The 19,353-nt window shown below is 38.0% G+C and overlaps 1 protein-coding gene across 2 annotated transcripts; it reads left to right on the top strand.

Moving 5' to 3' along the window:
* The first annotated feature begins 2,824 nt into the window (after positions 1-2,824).
* On the top strand, positions 2,825-17,820 carry NPM1 (nucleophosmin 1). Of its 2 annotated transcripts, XM_045901442.2 has the most exons (11): positions 2,825-3,075; positions 5,140-5,219; positions 5,788-5,907; positions 6,243-6,336; positions 6,642-6,748; positions 6,875-6,942; positions 10,846-10,903; positions 11,467-11,550; positions 12,246-12,347; positions 14,539-14,613; positions 17,464-17,820. In XM_045901442.2, exons 1-11 carry the CDS (start codon positions 3,018-3,020, stop codon positions 17,500-17,502), a joined length of 885 nt encoding a protein of 294 aa, XP_045757398.1. In that variant the 5' UTR covers positions 2,825-3,017; the 3' UTR covers positions 17,503-17,820. The 2 variants fall into 2 exon arrangements, with proteins under 2 accessions (XP_045757398.1, XP_045757407.1); XM_045901451.3 differs by lacking the exons at positions 14,539-14,613; positions 17,464-17,820 and adding an exon at positions 13,391-14,383.
* The last annotated feature ends 1,533 nt before the right edge of the window (positions 17,821-19,353 follow it).

Here is a 19,353-nt window from a genome sequence, read left to right as displayed (position 1 = left end):
TTTTTGAGGCTGGGTTAGGGTGCCTTCTCCTACATACTCACATAGCTGAGAGAGACAGCAAGCTCTGATGTCTCTTCCTCTTCTTATAAGAGTACCAGCCCTATTGAATCAGGGTTCATCTTTATGACCTCATTTAACCTTTATCACTTCCTCATAGGCTCTGTCTCCAAATACAGTCACATCGAGGGTTAGGGCTTCAACAAATGAATTTGGGGGGGGGTACATAGACATTCAATCCATAATATTTACTAAAGCATCATTTCTTATAGTAAAATTATGGAGATAATTTTAGTGTCCATCAATGAGAAATGGACAGGTAAATTATAACATACCCATATTATGTACTAGTGTAGGGAAATGTCCAAATGTGTGTGTGTGTGTATATATATATATATATATATATATATATATATATATATTTTTTTTTTTTTTAAAGTAGGTTCCATACCCAGCATGGAGCCCAATGTGAGGCTTGAACTCACAACCCTGAGATTAAGACCCGAGCTGAGATCCAAGAGTGGGGTGCTTAACCGGCTGAGCCACCCAGGCACCCCACCAAAATATATTCTTGAATAAAGCAAGCAAATTGAACAAAGCCACTTGAACAATATATGAATCATCCACATTAAAAAACATACAAAAGACCCTCCAACTATATCATCTCTCTCTGTATAGATAGGTAGATAGATAGTCTGGAAGGAAAAAAATCACACACAGCTATTAGTGGTGACTAATCCTTGGGAATATGGAAAGAGAGGCACTTTTACTTTTCCACTCTGTATAGGCCTAAATAATTTTAATTTATTTTAAGAAGTGAGCAATCGTTACATTTGTAAATCTGAAAAAGTGCGATAAGTAGTTTTTTTTTTAACTGCTTGATTCCTTGAGATAATATCTAGACTAGGTGCTTAAAATATTTTAAAAACAAATGTATTTGTTTATATGAGATATGGTTCCTACATGGCTCAGGCTCTGTGCAGAGCTGCATTTGAATAATCATGGCCCAGAATCCAGAAAGAAAGTACAAAGTAGTTCCAACTCATACTAGCATGGGCTCAAAGAATACTAACCTCTGGTCCTCCACTCTCCTATAGCTCCTCATGAGACTTTCTCATTCTTTCTCATGCCCAAATCTTTTTTTTTTTTAAGATTTTATTTTTAAATAATCTCAAATCCTCTGCGTAGTCCTCCCTCCCTTTCTCGGCCTTTCTCAGCTCTTTACATATATATCCTTCTAAGCCTCAGGATTTTCTCTAGCGATTGGCCATACTCTGCATCTCAAAAGATCCAAGAACCAGACTGGTGAAGACTCTTCTTCAGTTGGGGGTGGGGAACAGCTTGTTCCCTTTCACATATTAGTTTCACTGATTTCTCCAGATTTAGAATTATGATTCTGTTAATTAATAGTTGATTCACCTGTATTATAGTTTATCTTCCCAACTAGATTGTATTTGGAGAGAAGGTGGGGCACCGCTCTCACTATTTTTATTCCTTCCACTATTTCTTAAATTATTTAATCTGTTGATGTAAACAAGATAACTTAGGGGAATCCTTAAAAAGGCACCAGTGCCCAGAGGCTCCAGGGGTGGGAAAGCCTCTGTCAAGATGTAGCTTTATTTTATTTTATTTTATTTTATTTATTTGACAGAGAGAGAGCACAGGCAGGGGGAGTGCCAGGCAGAGGCAGAGGGAGAAGCAGGCTCCCCGAGGAGCAGAGAGCCCGACGCCGAGCTCCTGGGACACTGGGATCATGACTTGAGCCGAAGGAAGTCACTTAAACAACTGAGCCACCCAGGCGCCCCAAGATGTAGCTTTTTTAGAATAATTTCCAGACTCACTCCCAAAGAGTCTAATTGAGGTCTCTGCATTTCTTATAAGTCATATGTTTTCTTCACAGGTCAGAACAGTCTTAGCAGTATTAAAGATTAAGAACTGCACTGCCTCAGAGGCTGGACCCACACCTATCCCTCCAAACTCTTTTAAAGGGAATGTTAGCATTGGACTTTGAGCTAGAGCATCCTGTCTTACCACTTCATCCATTTGGGCACTTGGCCCGTTTCCTTGTCCCCAGAGTGGGTATAGTCACATCTGCCTCACAGGATCTTACATAGGGACATATTGTGGGTATGCAGCCCTTTTAAAATCTTGTGTCTGGAAAAATCAACCAGGCTTGGTTCTTGCCCTGCTCATATGGAAGAGGTTCACTCAGCCCCCTTTAGGCCCCTAAATGACATAAAGATGAGGGATTTCAACTTCAGAGATGTTTCCTCAGAAAAGAAAGAGCTATAAAAGCAGTTGAGTAAGTCCGGACAGTAGCTACATCTTTTCTCCCCAACAAAGAATAATCAGTAATCCACTGTTTCTGGCACCTGAAGCTTTAACTTTGGGGAAACAATGAACTCTTGAGCCCAAGCCTTCAGGTAAGTCAGAATCCCTAGGCGGTTATGCTTGTCTGGAGGCCTGAGAGGCACGAAGTGATGGAGAAAGGTGAACTGAGCTGCTCTCTGGCTCACTTACAACCGGCTCGCCCTCCATACCTAGTACAGCTAAGGGTTGCCGTCGCCATTTTGCAGGGTGGGCAGCGCAGAATCCTGGCGCGGAGTCCGCCCGCCAGAGCCGGAGAGGACGTGGAAGGGTTGGAGGGGGGTAGCGCGCGCTCCAGGGAAAAGCACGCGTGCGCACAGACGGAGGCGGCGGAGGGGTGGGGCCGGGGTACGAGTGCGCGTGCTCGGTGGGAGCCCGCGAAGTACCTGGAGGAGGTGGGGGGCGAGGTAGAAAGGAGTGGGGTTGAAGAGCGCTTGCGCGGGAGGGCGACCGTGCGGGGAGGGGGGCTCCCGAGCACGCGCGCGGAGACGGGACTTAGGAAGCTCTCGCGAGATCTTCACGATGCTATATATGTACGCAGGGAGCCCGCGTCCTTTCCCTGGTGTGATTCCGTCCTGCGCGGCTGTTGTGTGGAACAGTAGTCGTTTATCTCCGTCCGCCTTCTCTTCCACCTAAGTGCGTGCCACCACCCCATGGAAGATTCGATGGACATGGACATGAGCCCCCTGAGGCCCCAGAACTATCTTTTCGGTAAGTGCTGGGGGGTTGGGGCGAGGCCGAACAGGGCCTGGTGGCTTTGGCGGGGTGGGGGGGTGGGGCGGGAATCTTCCTGAGGCCTGGGCTGGTAGGGAAAGCTAGGCAGCCTAGAGGTCTGAGGGAGGGAAGTGAGGTGCCCAGGCCTTGCAGCCTAAGAGATAGGATAGGAGGTGAGGAGAGGAGAGCTGGAGCTCGAAGCGGTGGAAGGAGGGGCGGCCTGAAGCCTGGGGCCGGAGCGATCCGAGGCCCAGGGCCTGAGGTAACCAGGCCCTAGAACCAACAGGCTGAGGGTTCGGCTTTGCCTGGGGGGCACGCGGTAGAGCCACGGGCATGATTTTCTCTCGGGCTGTGTGATTTCGTAGGCTTGTGATTTCCTGGCTGGTGTCTTTGATGCTGGGCCCAGGCTTGGTGCTGGAGGTTGTGGGAGTCCGTGGTGTGAGGCATGGTCTTACTTTCTGGGGGAAAAGGCTATTTAGAGCCTGGTATTGTCCTCAGGCTTCAAGAGTGCGGAGCCCTAGGGCCGAAATTCAGCCCCGGTGCCTCGGCCGGTTGCGGGGGGAGGGGAGGCGCGGCCGGGCGTGAGGAGGCCGCAACCGCTGGGAGCACGTGGTTGCCACGTGGTTGGGGGAAGGAGGGGGTGTGGGCACTACATCCGGGTCTACTTGGTGTCTTGTCACCCCGGACCCTGGCATCCTGGGGCTTAACTGAAGCTCTTGGGCGGGAAATGTTGGGGGAGGTGGCTAGTAGAGCCAAGATTCTGGAAGTCTTTGTTCAGTGCTTAATATCTATGATGGCAGTTCTCATTTATGGAGCCCTTTTTTTTTTAATCTCACATTGGGAGATTGAATTAGCCCACTTTGCAGATGACGATACTGATGCTCAGAACTGAAGTGACTTAACGAAGGTGGTACTTGTAGGGAAGTAGAGACTAGATGGATCTAAACCAAGACCCTTGCCTCTAGAGCTGGTGCTTTATGTATTTATGGTGGGGAGGCTGTGCCGCGTTGAGCAAACAGCTTTTTTGAAAAGATGGGAAATGTATGTAGGGTTCAGTTTGGGTCAGTAACAACGGGTACTGTTTTGGAATCTTCCCTCCCCTCTCCAGAACGCAGTACCATAGTAGAAAGAGGCCAGCTTTAGTTTTCATTTTCAGTCTTAATGAAATTAACTGTAAGCCCTATCTTTGCCAGGCTTTGAAGTTAAGTGCAAATCCTGCCCCACATTTGTTTCTTTATGTATCATGCTGATATTTGTTAACTGAGATAACATTTAGGCATCTTTGTACCCCTCACTGTTAGATGGCAATTAAATGGAATCATTTAATTAAAATTATTCTGATGGTACTTCAAACAACTTGCCTTTTGATGGAATGGGAGTAGATAACTTGCACTATATGCTAGGTTTTAATTCCTAACCATTTTGAATAGCCAGGTTTCTGATCAGTTTATACCGTATTTTTGTGTTAATCTTTTCTATTGGAAATATTCCTAGGATATATCTATTCTTAAATATAATTTCTGAGGATAATTTAATGTACATTATTTCTGTTAATTTCAAAGATGGGATACTGACCCCTGTAGCAAGTTTTGGTCTTTTTACATTTGTGGTTTTTCTCTTGGAAATATAAACTGTTCATGTAGGTGTTCGTGTAACCGTTCTCATTTCTAAATTTGCCACTTCTCTTGGGTGCTTAGGTAGGTAATTCATCTTTTTAAACAGTAGGATTCTATCAATACTGTACATTAGACTTAGTTTCAGATACTGGTTTCTGTTCCAGATTTACTAGCCCTTTGAGCCTGTTTCTACCTAAAAACGGTAATTAGTGTAGTTGAAAATGAAATAGTATAGTGGGAAAGTGGAATTTATAAAGCTGTGTGTGGAAGTTATTTGATGTTTACAGACCTTTGTGTTTAAGAAATCCAGGAATAGCTACTTCTGCCTTGCTTTCTGGTATCTAGAACAGTAGAAAATTGTTCACAAAACAACTGTTACCTTTTTGGTTGTCTTCCTTTAAGTTTTCAGTGTTATTTTTTGTTTTTGTTTTTTCCTTCATTACAGGTTGTGAACTAAAGGCTGACAAGGATTATCACTTTAAGGTGGATAATGATGAAAATGAGCACCAGTTATCTTTAAGAACGGTACTTCAATTTTCCAGACTACACTACTTTTCTTGATATCCGCTTATTCCTTTTTGTGCAACTTAACACTTTCATAATATCTCATAACTGAGTATTGTATATACGTGATAATGTACCTGTGGTATAAAACTTGGCATCTTTACCTCTCGTTTGGTAATCATGTGAAGTTCAGTCACACTACTGTTCATCATTCCATATTTATGTACTTTGCTTCTTTAGCTGCAGTATAAAACCCTTTAGGGCAGCGATGAATCTTTTTTGTACTCCCCAGTAAGGCCTGTAGCCTTATTGCCTAACTTGTGGTAGGTGGCCAGTAAATGTTAAGTGATCCATACTATGGGTAGTTGATACCTACAACTATGCCATCAAATATATTTCTACGCATTTGTTCAAATGCGTCAAGTATGAGAAATTGATTGGCAAGGTGACATAAAACTTGAAGAAAATGCACAAATTAGTTTTCTATCAGTGGTAATAATAGGTTTATAATGGCTTTTTTTTTTCTTTGAAGACAAATACTGGGATTGTAAAATAGAAACTTAAGCTGAAATACTATTTTTGTTCACAGGTCAGTTTAGGAGCTGGTGCAAAGGATGAATTGCACATTGTTGAAGCAGAGGCAATGAATTATGAAGGCAGTCCAATTAAAGTCACACTGGCAACTTTGAAAATGTCTGTACAGCCAACGGTAAGGGCACTTAAACTTTGGGTTCTATGTCAAGGTCTAATTGTATTGGATTAAAGTAGATGTCATTTAGGCTACACCAAGGACTTAGAAGGAGGAATTTCCTTTGGTTCTTCTAGTAGCAGTAGCTGCGTCTTCTGTCACTGTGGTGTTGAATGATCACTCTTGGACATAGTGGTTTGCTACTTGTTTGTCAGAAGTGGAAAAACAGGTTCACTGGTTTGTTCATTTGGCTTATGAGTTTGCCTGTAATGCCTATTAACACAAACATTTTTCTAAGTCTGTTGTGAACAGGTTTTTATACCGAACCTTTAACCTCAGAAGTTTCTCCTTTTTAGGTTTCTCTTGGGGGCTTTGAAATAACACCACCTGTGGTCTTACGGTTGAAATGTGGTTCAGGGCCTGTGCATATTAGTGGACAGCACTTAGTAGGTATGTTGTTATGTATTATGTTATCTATTCTCAAATGCAGTTGTTTTGTTCCCTATTTGAAAAGTATGCTTAGTTCTTTGTAATTGTTCAAATGGAAATAATTGGAAAAGTTTTTTTTTTGCATTTAAGACCTAGTAGAATATTAGCCCTGAAAAGTACTTTGTAAAAAATTTCTGTTCCCAATTTGCTGTTTTTCTAGTAGAGTCTTTGTTTTTAAATGCTCATTACTGTATGTTAATGCCCCTTTTTTCTGAGTTCTTGCTTGTTGGTTGAGTTTTAATAGCGGCTAATAAATTTTATTTTAGCTGTGGAGGAAGATGCAGAGTCAGAAGATGAAGAGGAAGAGGACGTGAAACTCCTTAGTATATCTGGAAAGCGTTCTGCCCCTGGAAGTGGTAGCAAGGTTCCACAGGTAGGTGAAATTACTGTGGATATCGTATTCTGGCCTTTACTTTTGTGATTAAGGTCAGCAATTATCATGATTATATGGGTGTGTATATTTATATATATATATATATATTTTTTTTTTTTTTTTAAGAAAAAAGTAAAACTTGCTGCTGATGAAGATGATGATGAAGATGACGATGATGACGATGATGACGAAGAGTAAGTATGCTTTTAGAAGCTTGACAGTTGTATGGGGAGTAGTTTATGAAAATTAATTACTACAGTTATCCTGTGAAATTAATACAATTAAAGGGTAAATGGTCTGTGGTTGTCACTTTGAATTAAAATAGCTGAATTAAAGAATATTTTTGGGATTAAGAGCCTTTAAAATGCAGTGTACTGCAAATTTTCAAAAGAATATGCAGCATTTCCCAAATGCATTTGACTAGATACATCTTTTTTCTGAAGAAGATTAGTGAACCTGTGATAATAAGTCTGCTGGTACTTTTTTTTATTGAATAGTATATCCTAAGTGGTTGGGTAGAAAGCATCTGAATGGTTCCAGCTACATTCATTGTTTAAGTTGTCACTTGATTTTTTTCCCCCCCCATAAAGGATTTTGGCTCATGGTTCTTTAGTCCTTACTGATAAAGTAAGATTCTTCTAAAAGAGATCAAGAAGGGGTGCCTGAGTGGCTCAGTCTGTTGGGCCTCTGCCTTCTGCTCAGGTCGTGATCCCCCAGGGTCCTGGGATCAAGCCCTTCAGCAGGGGATCTGCTGCTCCTGCCCCTCCCCCTGCTCGCGCATGCTCACTCTCTCTCTCTCTCTCTCTCTCTCTCTCTCTCGTGCTCTCTCTCAAGTAAATAAAATCTTTAAAAAGATTAAGAAGATTTTCGAGGAGGATTTAAAATTTGGTTGGAAACAATTTGATGATTGATTTATTAAACTTGATCAGGCTAAGGTAGAGTTACATGCACACTACAGAATAAAATGCTATTTTAATTGGTCTTTCCTATGTGCAATAATAGTAACTTCTGATAAGTTGAACTTTTAATTACTTGTCAGCTTTGTTCCTGAGTTCCCAGGTTGGTCCATATGTATTTATTGAAAACACAATTCAAATAAAATCTAAGAAAGGCTGATCAAACAGATACTAGGTAATGATCAAATATGAGAGTTAAGTTTTCAGTAACTTCAACTAGCCAAGCTGGTAGTTCTTAAAAAAGACCTTTGAGCATGACAGTTGAAGGCAGAAAGTAGGAAAAGACAGAGTTGAATGCTTAAAAAACTCAAGATGACCTGCATGTCAGACTTAAAACAGTATAGTTCGTGTTTTACTGTTAACTACTTTTGAGAATAGGTATCATTAGTCAGCATTAAAATGATATACCCCAAGAGAAGAATGGGAAATGGACTAAAAAACAAATGAGAAATATGGATGGTGTATGTACTTAAATTTGAATTTTATTTAGTCCTTGATTTTAAATTACCTTTCTGTAGGTTTACTGTTTATGTCCAGTAGCATATTCAGTGAGGAGATAATCCCTCCTAGGAAGACTTTGGAGTAGGACCCGATGGTTATCTTGATTCTGCTTGGGTTTTGAAAGATTCCCGGTCTTTAAAATGGGTATATTTCCTGATACAACCACAGTGTAGAATAGTTTTGTGTTCTTCCATGTTCCCTCTAAGTTGTCTTTAAGTTTGGTAGTGCGGGAGGAATGAAATAAATATATATAGATGTTAATCAAGGTCCAAATATAAGGGAAAAGGTGGGTAGTCAGATAAATATATAGGTAGGGATAGTTAAATAAAACTGATAATTGGTTTTATAGAAATCCTTGTTACCTTGTTTCTAGTGTGGGGAGGAACATACAGGGATTGGGTTCTAAAGTCAAAATTGACAGAATCACTTTAAAATAAAGGACTCTGTATATGTATGTGTGTGTATATATAGCTTTACACGTACTACATGATACTAGGCCATCATATTAAATTTACCCCAGTTCTGGAAAGATGGTTTTCTTTGGTGCACAGAGATGAAGTTGCTCCTGTTTTAAATTTAGAGACTAAATGTGGAAAAGAAACACATTTTGGCTAGTATAAAAGTTAGGTTTGTGAAGTAATTAAAACATGAACTAGATCCACTATTAGCTAATACTTACATGGATTTCTCAGATTAGATTTTTTCCTCCTAATTCGCCTATTTAGAATTAGAATGTACCATTCAGTGGTTCTTAGTTATATTGCACAGTTGTGCAGTCATCACAATTTTAGAACATTTCCTCAAAAAGTAACCATACTATAACCGTTTATATTTCCCGGCTCTAGTCAACCACTAATGTACTTTGTCTTTTATAGATTTGCCTATTATAGGTATTTCATGTAAATGGAATCCTACATACAATATGTTATTTTTGTCTTTGAGTATTTAAGAACCATGCATGTTGTAGCATTATTAGTACTTGTCTTGATATTACTGAGTTGTAAGAGGTTTTTTATGTTTTGGGACAAGCACCTTATCAGATACAATTCACAAATATTTTTTCCCATTCTGTGGGTTGTCTTTCCACTGTTGAGTGGTATCCTTTGCACAAGTTTATTTCTTTATTGCCTTCTTTGTAATTGAAGCATAGCTGACCATATAGTGGTCACATTGTATGTGCACATTAGCTTAAATTTTTATGTTTTTAATGATTAGTGAAGTTCGTTTTATTTCTTTTGCTGCTTGTGCTTTTGGTATTAAACCTAAGAAGCCATTGCCAAATCTTCTGAAACCTTTACTATGTTTTATATTTAGATCTTTGATACATTTTGAATCCATTTTTGTGTGGTGTGGTTACGGGAACCAACTTAAATTCTGCCTGTAGATTTCTAGTTGTCCCAGCACCATTTGTTAAGACTTTTTTCACCATTGAATTGACAGTCTGATCACTGTTGCTGAAAATAAATACTATAAATATATGGATGTATTTCTGGACTCTTCAGTTCTGTTGATGTGTGTCTATCCTTAAACACTGGTAAAACCTCTTGATTTCTGTTGCTTTGTAGTTTTGGGGGGTTTCTTTTGAAAACACTTAAGTGAATCCTCCAACTTTGCTCTTTTTCAAGATTGTTTTTGGCTGCTTTGGGTTCTTGAATTTTGATACAAATTTTAGGATCAATTTCTACAGAGAAGCCAGCTGGGACTCTTAGGGATTATGATGAATCTGTAGATTAATTTGGAGAGTTGCCACCTTAGTAAGAATATTTCCACTGATCTGTGAACATAAGATGTGTTTCTATTTAATTTCTTCAAACTGTGACCTCCAATTTTTATTTTCATTCATTTAGTTGGAAAAGAATACAATATTTACCATCTTAACCATTTTTTAAGTGTACAGTTCAGGAGTGCTAACCATATTCATGTTGTAGTAGATCTTAAACTCTTTCATCTAGTAATACTGAAAATAATACTCATTGAATGAAAACCCCTCATTTCCACCACTCTCCAGCCCCTGGCAACCACGAATCTACTTTTGGGTTCTATAAGGACTATAAAGATTACTTTTGATGCCTCATTAAGTGGGATCATACAGTATGTGTCTTTCTGTCACTGTTCTGTTTCAGTTAACATAATGTTCTCAAGGTACATCCATGTTTAACATGGGACAGGATTTCCTTTAAAACTGAATATTCCAGGGGCGCCTGGGTGGTGCTCAGTCGTTTAGGTGTCCCGACTCTTGATTTCAGCTTAGGTCATGATCCTCAGGGTCTTGAGGTAGACCCCCCCCCCCCGACCTCAAGCTTGCTTGCTCTCTCAAAAATCTGAATATTGTAATAATAACTATCAAAATAATCTGAATATTCCATTAGTTGTATATATGACATTTTCTTATGTGTTTGTTAATGGATATTTGGGTTGCTTCCACTTCTTGGAAATTGTGAATAATGCTGTAATGAAGACGAACATGCAAATAGCTCTTCAAGATCCTGCTTCTGAATCTTTTGTCAATCAATCCCCCGAAAGTATGAAAGTTCTTAATGTCTTGATTGACTTAAACTTGTAGGTTCATCCAATTTCTACATATGCTTTTTTGGCTTATGAGTGCATGGAATCAGTAATAATGACTCATTTCATTTGCAGTGATGATGATGATGATTTTGATGATGAGGAAGCTGAAGAAAAGGCTCCAGTAAAGAAAGTAAGTAGGGGGCGCCTGGGTGGCTCAGATGGTTAAGCGACTGCCTTCGGCTCAGGTCATGATCCTGGAGTCCCAGGATGGAGTCCCGCATCGGGCTCCCTGTTCGGCAGGGAGTCTGCTTCTCCCTCTGACCCTCGCCCCTCTCATGCTCTCTTTCTATCTCATTCTCTCTCTCAAATAAATAAATAAAATCTTTTTAAAAAAAAAAAGTAAGTAAGTAGGATACAGTGGTATGAGGTTGTCAGAAATAACTAATAACAGAAATGATGGAGATTTTTTAGTGCTTTTCACTTGTTTTGTAATTAACGAAAGCTGGCTGGGGAGGAGTTGATGATCTCATACTTAAATTAGTCCTGAGTAGGGTTTTCGTCCTAAAAACTTTCCTAGTGGTACAGAACGATCTATTTTCTTTATCCATGTGGTCTTCTCCCACTTTGTTAGTTCAGAATGACTGTTTTGTCTTAGCCTGACTGCTGCTTTTGTTATGTGGTTTGGGGAAGTTTTATTTGCACTCATGTCTGTTGTGTAGGAGGGCATTGATTAAGATTAATTTCTAATTGCAGTCTATACGAGATACTCCAGCCAAAAATGCACAAAAATCAAACCAGAATGGAAAAGACTCAAAACCATCAACACCAAGAACAAAAGTAAGTGGCAACATACAAAAACACAGCTTTCATTGAAGTAGTTAGAAAAATTAAAAATTCTCCTGTGAAAGAAGCTAGTCTGAAATTTGACATTGTTTGGAGAATACTTGTAATTGGTGTCTCAAAGAGCTAAAGTGTGCTGGCTGGTAATTATTGTCTAGATGTATGCCTGCTGGCATTCTAGTGGAGGAGGATGCCAACAGAAAGATTTTTATTGCATTACAAACAGTTGTGTCCTGTAAGGAGTTGGTTGAAAGTATTATTTTAAGGCATAGTGCAGTTTTTCAACCCTGGCTGTGTGTTAGAATCTAACAGCTTAAAAGAACCACAGTACCTGGGCTTGGAGATTATTAGAAGCTACAAGATGGGCCTCAGGCATTTCAAGCTGCATTTACTTGCTTCATTCTTGGGGCCTTTGGGTTTCAATTTTGAAACCTTTTAAGTGTAGAACTGATCTGGTGTGGAATATAAAAGCAAGCTCAAACTATTCCTATTCCCTTTTTAAGGGATGATGTTAAGAGAAAATTATTGTTCAGACATTAAAATAATGTGACTATGGTTGTGTACATTTTACAAGGAAGGATTGTAAATAAGAGTGATTTTCTTGAGAAAATCCAGGTAGATAGGGGATGGGTCTTAAAAGAGCTGTACTCTTAGGGACCTTTTGAAATTCACCTTTTTTTTTTTTTTTCCAGGGTCAAGAATCTTTCAAAAAACAGGAAAAGACGCCCAAAACACCAAAAGGACCTAGTTCTGTAGAAGACATTAAAGCAAAAATGCAAGCAAGTATAGAAAAAGTGAGTAAAAGGATCTTTGCTGAAAAACTAGATAGGTTTATTCCTTCCTCTGTTAAAATAATAACCATGTGAAGGCTTGGAACTAGATTATTTTTTTTATTTTTTATATACCTGCCCCTTTTTGTTTTGTTTTCAGAAATGGATTGTTTTTTATATTCATTTCTAATCATGAGTTTTCATGTGTATACTTGAATTTATGTATATTTTATTTTCTTTTATAAAAGAAATACAAGTAAGTTTTAAGATTCATTCTGACCTTAGTTCCATAGTTTCCTTTGCTTGTTCTTTTCTTAGTTCAGTAGTTTCCTTTGCTTGTTTTTTTTGGTTGTAAGATGCTACAGAACCAGCAGAGGGCGTGTGAGTCTTTTATAAAATTGCAAGCCTCTGGAAAGGTGGAGACCATCTGGTTGCTTGTTGGTATAGTTAAAAAATACTCATGACTGACTCTAGTCAAACATTTTCCAGCAAATTTGAGTCCTTTCTATTTGCTTTTTATACTAAGATATTACTGGTCGATATATGTGATATCTTGAATCTTTGATATGCTTACATTTAGTTGCCTTGTGTCTTAGGGGGAAATGTGAGAAGAAATTAGCTCTCATCCTGCTGCTTATTGATTGGGAAACTAAACTTACTAAACCTTAGTGAACTTGGACTTGTAGAATAATACTGAATAAATAGTTTAAATGTCTTGAAACATTTGAAAAAAGCTAATTTTGTGAGTTAAAATATAAGACCCCAATTGGTGAGAGTAAAGGTGGGATGGGATGGTGAGGAAAAGTTGCTGACTCCTTTCCCCATGTTTTTCCTGTGCTAAGTTTTAACCTGGCTTCAGTAGATTTCCTTGTACAGTGAAGAGTCAATTGGAAAAATAACATTTAGAACCAGAATGTGTGTGTTTTTGCTTTAGTACTACTGTATACCTTTCTAGCTTCTGGTATCACTGCTTTATTTTTACCCCTTGCATACAATGCTAAAATGACATCTTTTAGATTCCCCCCCCCCCATTTTAATATGGTCCTATCTCCTTGGTTTAATTACAGGCGAATTGAACAGTCCTGGGCACTACTGGTAAATTAAACCCAAAGCTGGGGAGAGAAAAAGGAGAGACAAATATAGTCCATACTGACTGTCATCAACAATCCAGACTGAAGTCTCAGATCCCCTTTCCTGATTTGCCACCCACCCACACCCCCTTCCAGGCTGGAAGCAATCTCATTCTTGATCTCCCAAAGCACTTTTCTTTTGACTGCTGTGCTTCAGTGACCCCTTACACTTGGCTTTCTATGATGTGTGCATTTGCCTCACCTCTTTGACAATGTTTTAATCACTTTTGTATCTCCCTAGCTGCTCAATAAATACTTTAATGATTCAAATAAGAATGTATGTGACAATAATTTAAAAATGGAAATTACAGTGAGGTTTATTTTCTAGATTATAGAGGCAATTTAAGGATCTTACACCATACCTCTGATCACTAGCCTATTTTGTGCCATGATTTCTTTGGCATTCTGAAACCTTGATCTTTTAAAATGCATAGAAGATTCAGGTTACAAGGAAAATTAAAATTTAGTTACCAAAGAGGAAACAAAGAGGATATACTTAGTATGTTAAATAAGATCATTCAAAAGTAGTAAGTATTAAGTGATAAACAATGTTGATTTCTTTGTATATGGTACTCAAAAGGGGGGTATACATTTGTATTTGGTTCTGGGTGGTATATAATAGAGTAGGCAATCAAACTGACATTTGAGTGGGCCTGAAGAATCTCAAGTGTAGCTTATATTTTGTATTTTTAGAGTGGTTGGAGAGAATTTGAAACTGACAAACCTATCAATATGGGAATACTATGAAAGATCTAGGTTTTTTTCTCCCTCTTTTATTTAAATGCAATTGATTGACATAAGGCGTATTATTAGTTTCAGAAGTAGAGTTCAGTGATTCATCAATCTTCTGTAATACCCAATGCTCATTACATCACTGTGCCCTCCTTAATGAAAGGCCTAGGTTCTAAATATTGTTGCCCAGTAGGTGTTTCTGGGCCTAAAAACAAAGTATTGAAGTGAAAGAGTTGAATGGATATGGAATGAACCAATGATCCATGTAATAGCATGAAAATCTGTGAGGAATTTCATAATATCTCAAAAACAGTGTTTCTGTACTTACCCTTAATAATGCTTTTGTCTCCTAGGGTGGTTCTCTTCCCAAAGTGGAAGCCAAGTTCATCAATTATGTGAAGAATTGCTTCCGGATGACTGACCAAGAGGTAACTGAGTTTTCAGGAGACATGACCAAATCCAAATATTTTATTGTGATTTATTTATTTATAATTCTTTTAGTTTAAGTGTTGGCTTCTTTTAAAAGGTTCCTAGCCACAGACAGTACTTCAGATTAAATATATGGAAACTTAAGAGTTTAGTTGGCAGAGATTGAGATGACTCTTTAAGTATGTTTTTCTCAGCTTTTTATATAGTTGGTAAATTATCTCTTGGTTACTGAACTCACTTTTACTTTTGGTACTCTGTTGGCTAAGGGAGTATTCTGTGGTTTTCCTTGCTGCTCCATTTGAGTACTTGAGGTAGTCTGGACTTTTGTTTTCTTGTGCGTTGGCAGAGACCATTTTCTCCATAGGTCTTAGGGGAAGCACATTTTTCTAAAATCAACCTAAATGTAAAATCTGGAAGCAAGAAGCCAAATTGTAGTTAGTACTCCGTATATTAGTTTGAGTCAGCTGTTAAGTTTTGTATTTCTTACACATTATTTTGTCAATAGAAAAAAATTCATGCATTTTTATTGTCTTATTTATGGTTGCTGACTCAGATTTTAAAGGAAAATGTAAAAACAGGTAAGGTTGCTAGGTGTCTTGTATATACAGAATATTCTGTTAAATGGTTTTTGTCAACCCCTAAGCCTCAACTTTTTTCAGTAAATGAAGAACTTTGTCAGTTTGAGCTAATTTTCTGCCAGTTATTTAGTACTTAGGTGACTTAAATGGCAGCACTTATTTTTCTCCAGTTTGAAACCCTTTGAAGTGTTTCAACACTGTATACTATTGTTGAGTTCAGCCTTTGTTTACATGGCGATGAAATTCAATATTACACTCCTTTGGTGGCTATTCTGTTTGTGTACGTTTGAACCCCAAAATGCCAAGTGTGAATTTTCTGAGTAGTGGACATTTGTTAAAACAAAAATCCTTGTGAAACCACAATATGCAGTTGTTAGTTCAGTATTGCATAGTGGAAAGTAAGATGTAAACCAGCATTACTAACAAGGAAGCATAAGACAGATGATTTCTCCCACTAGTACCAAAGAAAGTGGTGAAATATAATTTGTGATTAAGAAAAATTCAGGGGAAATAAAATAACCAAAGTTGTAAAGGCCTTCCACACAGTGTATTATCAGTCTTGGCAGCTGAAATGACTGAACTCACTGCCTTCAGAAGTATTTTCCGAGTCTAAAATTGAAAGCCTATTTTCAAGTGCAAGGGTGAAATTTCTGCAATATTAAAAAGTAGTTCTGTTTACTGTTACAGAGATTATCAAAACTAAATGCCTGTTTTTACAGCATACCCACAGATAAAGGTCACAACATATAAAGAAATTTTTCCATTGCTTGTGTAATTTTTCTTGTGAAAAAGAGTTGCTTCTGAGGATTTGGCTAGTAAAATCCCTTCCAGATGGGATTTAAGAAATACTAGCAAATCTTTGCAGAAGCTCTTGAATTAAGTTAATGAAAACAATTGTACTGCTTTTTGTGGAGAAATGACAGATCAAATTTTGGTGAATATTTATGTAAAGATACAATGTTTACTCAAAGCAGTGATGATTCTACAAAAGGTGTTTTGCTGTCCTCATTCTACATAGCACTATTCAAGTGACATCTGATGTTTCTTTTGACTGGAGTGTCATGTGATTGTTCTTAAACATTTATATTGAACTGAATGAACGGAGGGTTTTTGTGAGAGTTACTCACATTTAATACTCCGTTCTCTTGTGTTTGAAACCCAGTGGTGGTTGAATAATAGTTGAGAGAATCCTATCTATCTGAAGCACTGAAATCCTGCTTTTGAAGAAAAGACTCCAAATGTTCTTAGTGACATTTTTAAATGTTCATTGAATAAAGCCTACTTATTTCTTACATACAGTTTTAAATACCTGTTTAGCAGTAGGATTATGTAAATTTAGGGAAGTTCAAAAAACACATTGAAGTACACTCCATTGTTTAAAGGAATTTGTTGAATCCTGTAGAATTGACAAATATCAAGACTATTTTTATTTATATTTTCAAAGATTTTTTAAAGTACCCTCACATCCATCACAGGGTTTGAACCACAACCCCAAGATCAAGATTTACATGCTCCACCAGCTGAGCCAGCCAGTCATCTCAAGATGAAAAAGAACGTCATTTATGAATAGGAAAAGAAATGCCAACTTGAAGTGGATAAATAATAACTAGTTAACTGAGACTGTCATATTTAAAGAATGATTCTTTTATATGGATGTTAATACTAGCATGAGAACAAGTGTAGATTTCATTGTGTGTCAAAGGAGGACATAGAAATGGACAGGGATACTCTTTGTCAGTAGACCACATTAAATCATTAGATTTTAAGAATGGAAAAGCAGATTATGTCTTGGAAGATTGGTGTTAAGTGATTTAACAAACCCAGATAAGAACAAGTCTGAGTAGTTAATCTGGTGTGTTACGAGTAAATATAATTTTTTAGTATGTATTCCATAGGCTTAGAAATAAATGTGTTTAACTGCGTGTTCTGTATTTTTATGTGCTAAATCTGGCAGCCCTAAAGCAGATGACGTAGGCCAAACTGGCCTCTCTACTCTTGAATTTCATTTATCTAAGCTGTTACATACATACTAGTACCATTGACTCTGCTTTACAAAGATTCACATGATTTTATGTCTGTTTGAAGTATTTGAAATTAAATTATGTCTGAGTATAAATTTCCTTGAAATCAGTTCTTAATTATGTAGTGGACCTTTTTGGTGGTAGGATGAAAAATAGATATGTTGAACTGTACAAAGAGCCATGGTTTAATTTATTGGTGTCTATGAAGTGTTGTGGTTCTTTAACTGCATTTCTTTTCTCTTTTTTCCAGGCTATTCAGGATCTCTGGCAGTGGAGGAAGTCTCTTTAAGAAAATAGTTTAAACAGTTTGTTAAAATTTTCCGTCTTATTTCATTTCTGTAACAGTTGATATCTGGCTGTCCTTTTTATAATGCAGAGTGAGAACTTTCCCTACCGTGTCTGATAAATGTTGTCCAGGTTCCATTGCCAAGAATGTGTTGTCCAAAATGCCTGTTTAGTTTTTAAAGATGGAACTCCACCCTTTGCTTGGTTTTAAGTATGTATGGAATGTTATGATAGGACATAGTAGTAGTGGTGGTCAGACAAATGGAAATGGTGGGGAGACAAAAATATACATGTGAAATAAACTCAGTATTTTAATAAAGTAGCACTGTTTCTCTTTTCTGTTATTTACCCTTCTTATACTTTGTCAGAGAAATAAATGTACATAGTTAAAAGTGTCAAATAATGCCCTAAAATCCCCTGAGAAGCAGTCCCTGCCCTACCCCTCCAAATAGTTCTGCTTCTCAGAGTTAACCCTTCTATTTTTCTTGAGCATTTAATGTTTAAAGCTTCTCACCTCTTGATAACAGATGATAATTATGACCATGCAAGTGTGTTTCCAACTGTTCAAACCACCTGTCCACATTAGCTCAGTTTTTACTGGTAAAATGTGGCATGTTTACACCTTGCAGCAGCTTTTCTCAACTTGGGTTCTTAATCTGAACAAGAACAGAAAATGAATTCTGTTGGCTGTTTTTTGAATTTGCCCAAAATAGCACATAATTTATACATTTTTAGATCCATAGGGAAAGGATTAATTTGCATGTGGTGGTTACAGGAGGACATTCAGGGGCTAATCCTTGGCATCTTTTATCTGTTTTACCCTGTGCCAGTTGCATGATGGTTGTGGTTAGATTACTATTCTTCCTCTTGTTTTCGCTGTGGTGTCTCCAGGTAGTTTGCTAATATATGGAGGAAGTATTTTCTGACTACTTTTAATCTTGAAAAAGTCAGTTTTTGACATAAAATTCAGTGCTGCTAAATCTTTTCCTCAGAATTTTAATTGCGCCCTTTATGGCTTAGTCTATTGCCATTTTCATGTGTTGTTTTGTATATGACCAGTTTTCCTGAGAACTGATTAAGATTGCCCTATTGCTGGTTTCCTGAAATTTTATAATTTTTCTTGTTCTGGGACCTGGGTAGACTGGGTCTGTTCTCCACAGATTCTCCAGTTTGGGGGCATGTTCTTGGGAGATTTTGCTCTCCTGCTTAACTTCTATCTGTTCTTGGGCCTTTTGTTTGATGCTGTTGGATGTTTTTCATCATTCCTCTTTGTTTAAACTTCAGGAGAAAGGACTATTTTATGTCTTCAAATTTGTGTTGGTTTTATTAACTTCTAAATGCTCTTCCTTGGTGTTTGGGGACATATTTAAAGTTTGAAGGAACCCTTTTCACCTCATGCATTGTTTATTCTTTTTTTTTTTTATCCTGTCTTACATTGATTAGGAGGATTGCTTTCTTTGATTAGGCTGTAGTTCAAAATACTTTGATGGGAATGAGCAGATATCAGCCTTTTTGGAATGGTTTTGGTAGAGCAACCACTTTTTTTTTTTTTACTTTACTTTTTTAAGTAGGCTCCACATCCAATGTGGGGCTCGAACTCAAAAGAGTCAGAGATGCCCTAGGGGCTGAGTCAGCCCAGCAGGGGCTCTGAGTAACCTTACTTTTGGAGTTTGGGAAAGGTTGGTTGGTTCAGTACTGTCTTTCTAAATCCCACTTTCCAGGCTTCAGGTGCCTCTTCTAGTCATTGACTTCAGGTTTTGGTTTCCTTCATTGATTATTCCGTTTCCTCTGCAGGGTGTCCTTGTAGCTTCTCCTTTTATATCTTATTTTAATGGAGATTCAGTTGGAAATGGTA

This window comes from Mirounga angustirostris, unplaced genomic scaffold (genome assembly GCF_029215605.1).
Source record: "Mirounga angustirostris isolate CCGP_5_RB_7025 unplaced genomic scaffold, mMirAng1.0.hap1 SCAF_7, whole genome shotgun sequence".
In the NCBI taxonomy this organism is placed as follows: domain Eukaryota; kingdom Metazoa; phylum Chordata; class Mammalia; order Carnivora; family Phocidae; genus Mirounga; species Mirounga angustirostris.
Note: the sequence above shows the minus strand (reverse complement) of the source record. Positions and strands in the feature narration are given on the sequence as shown.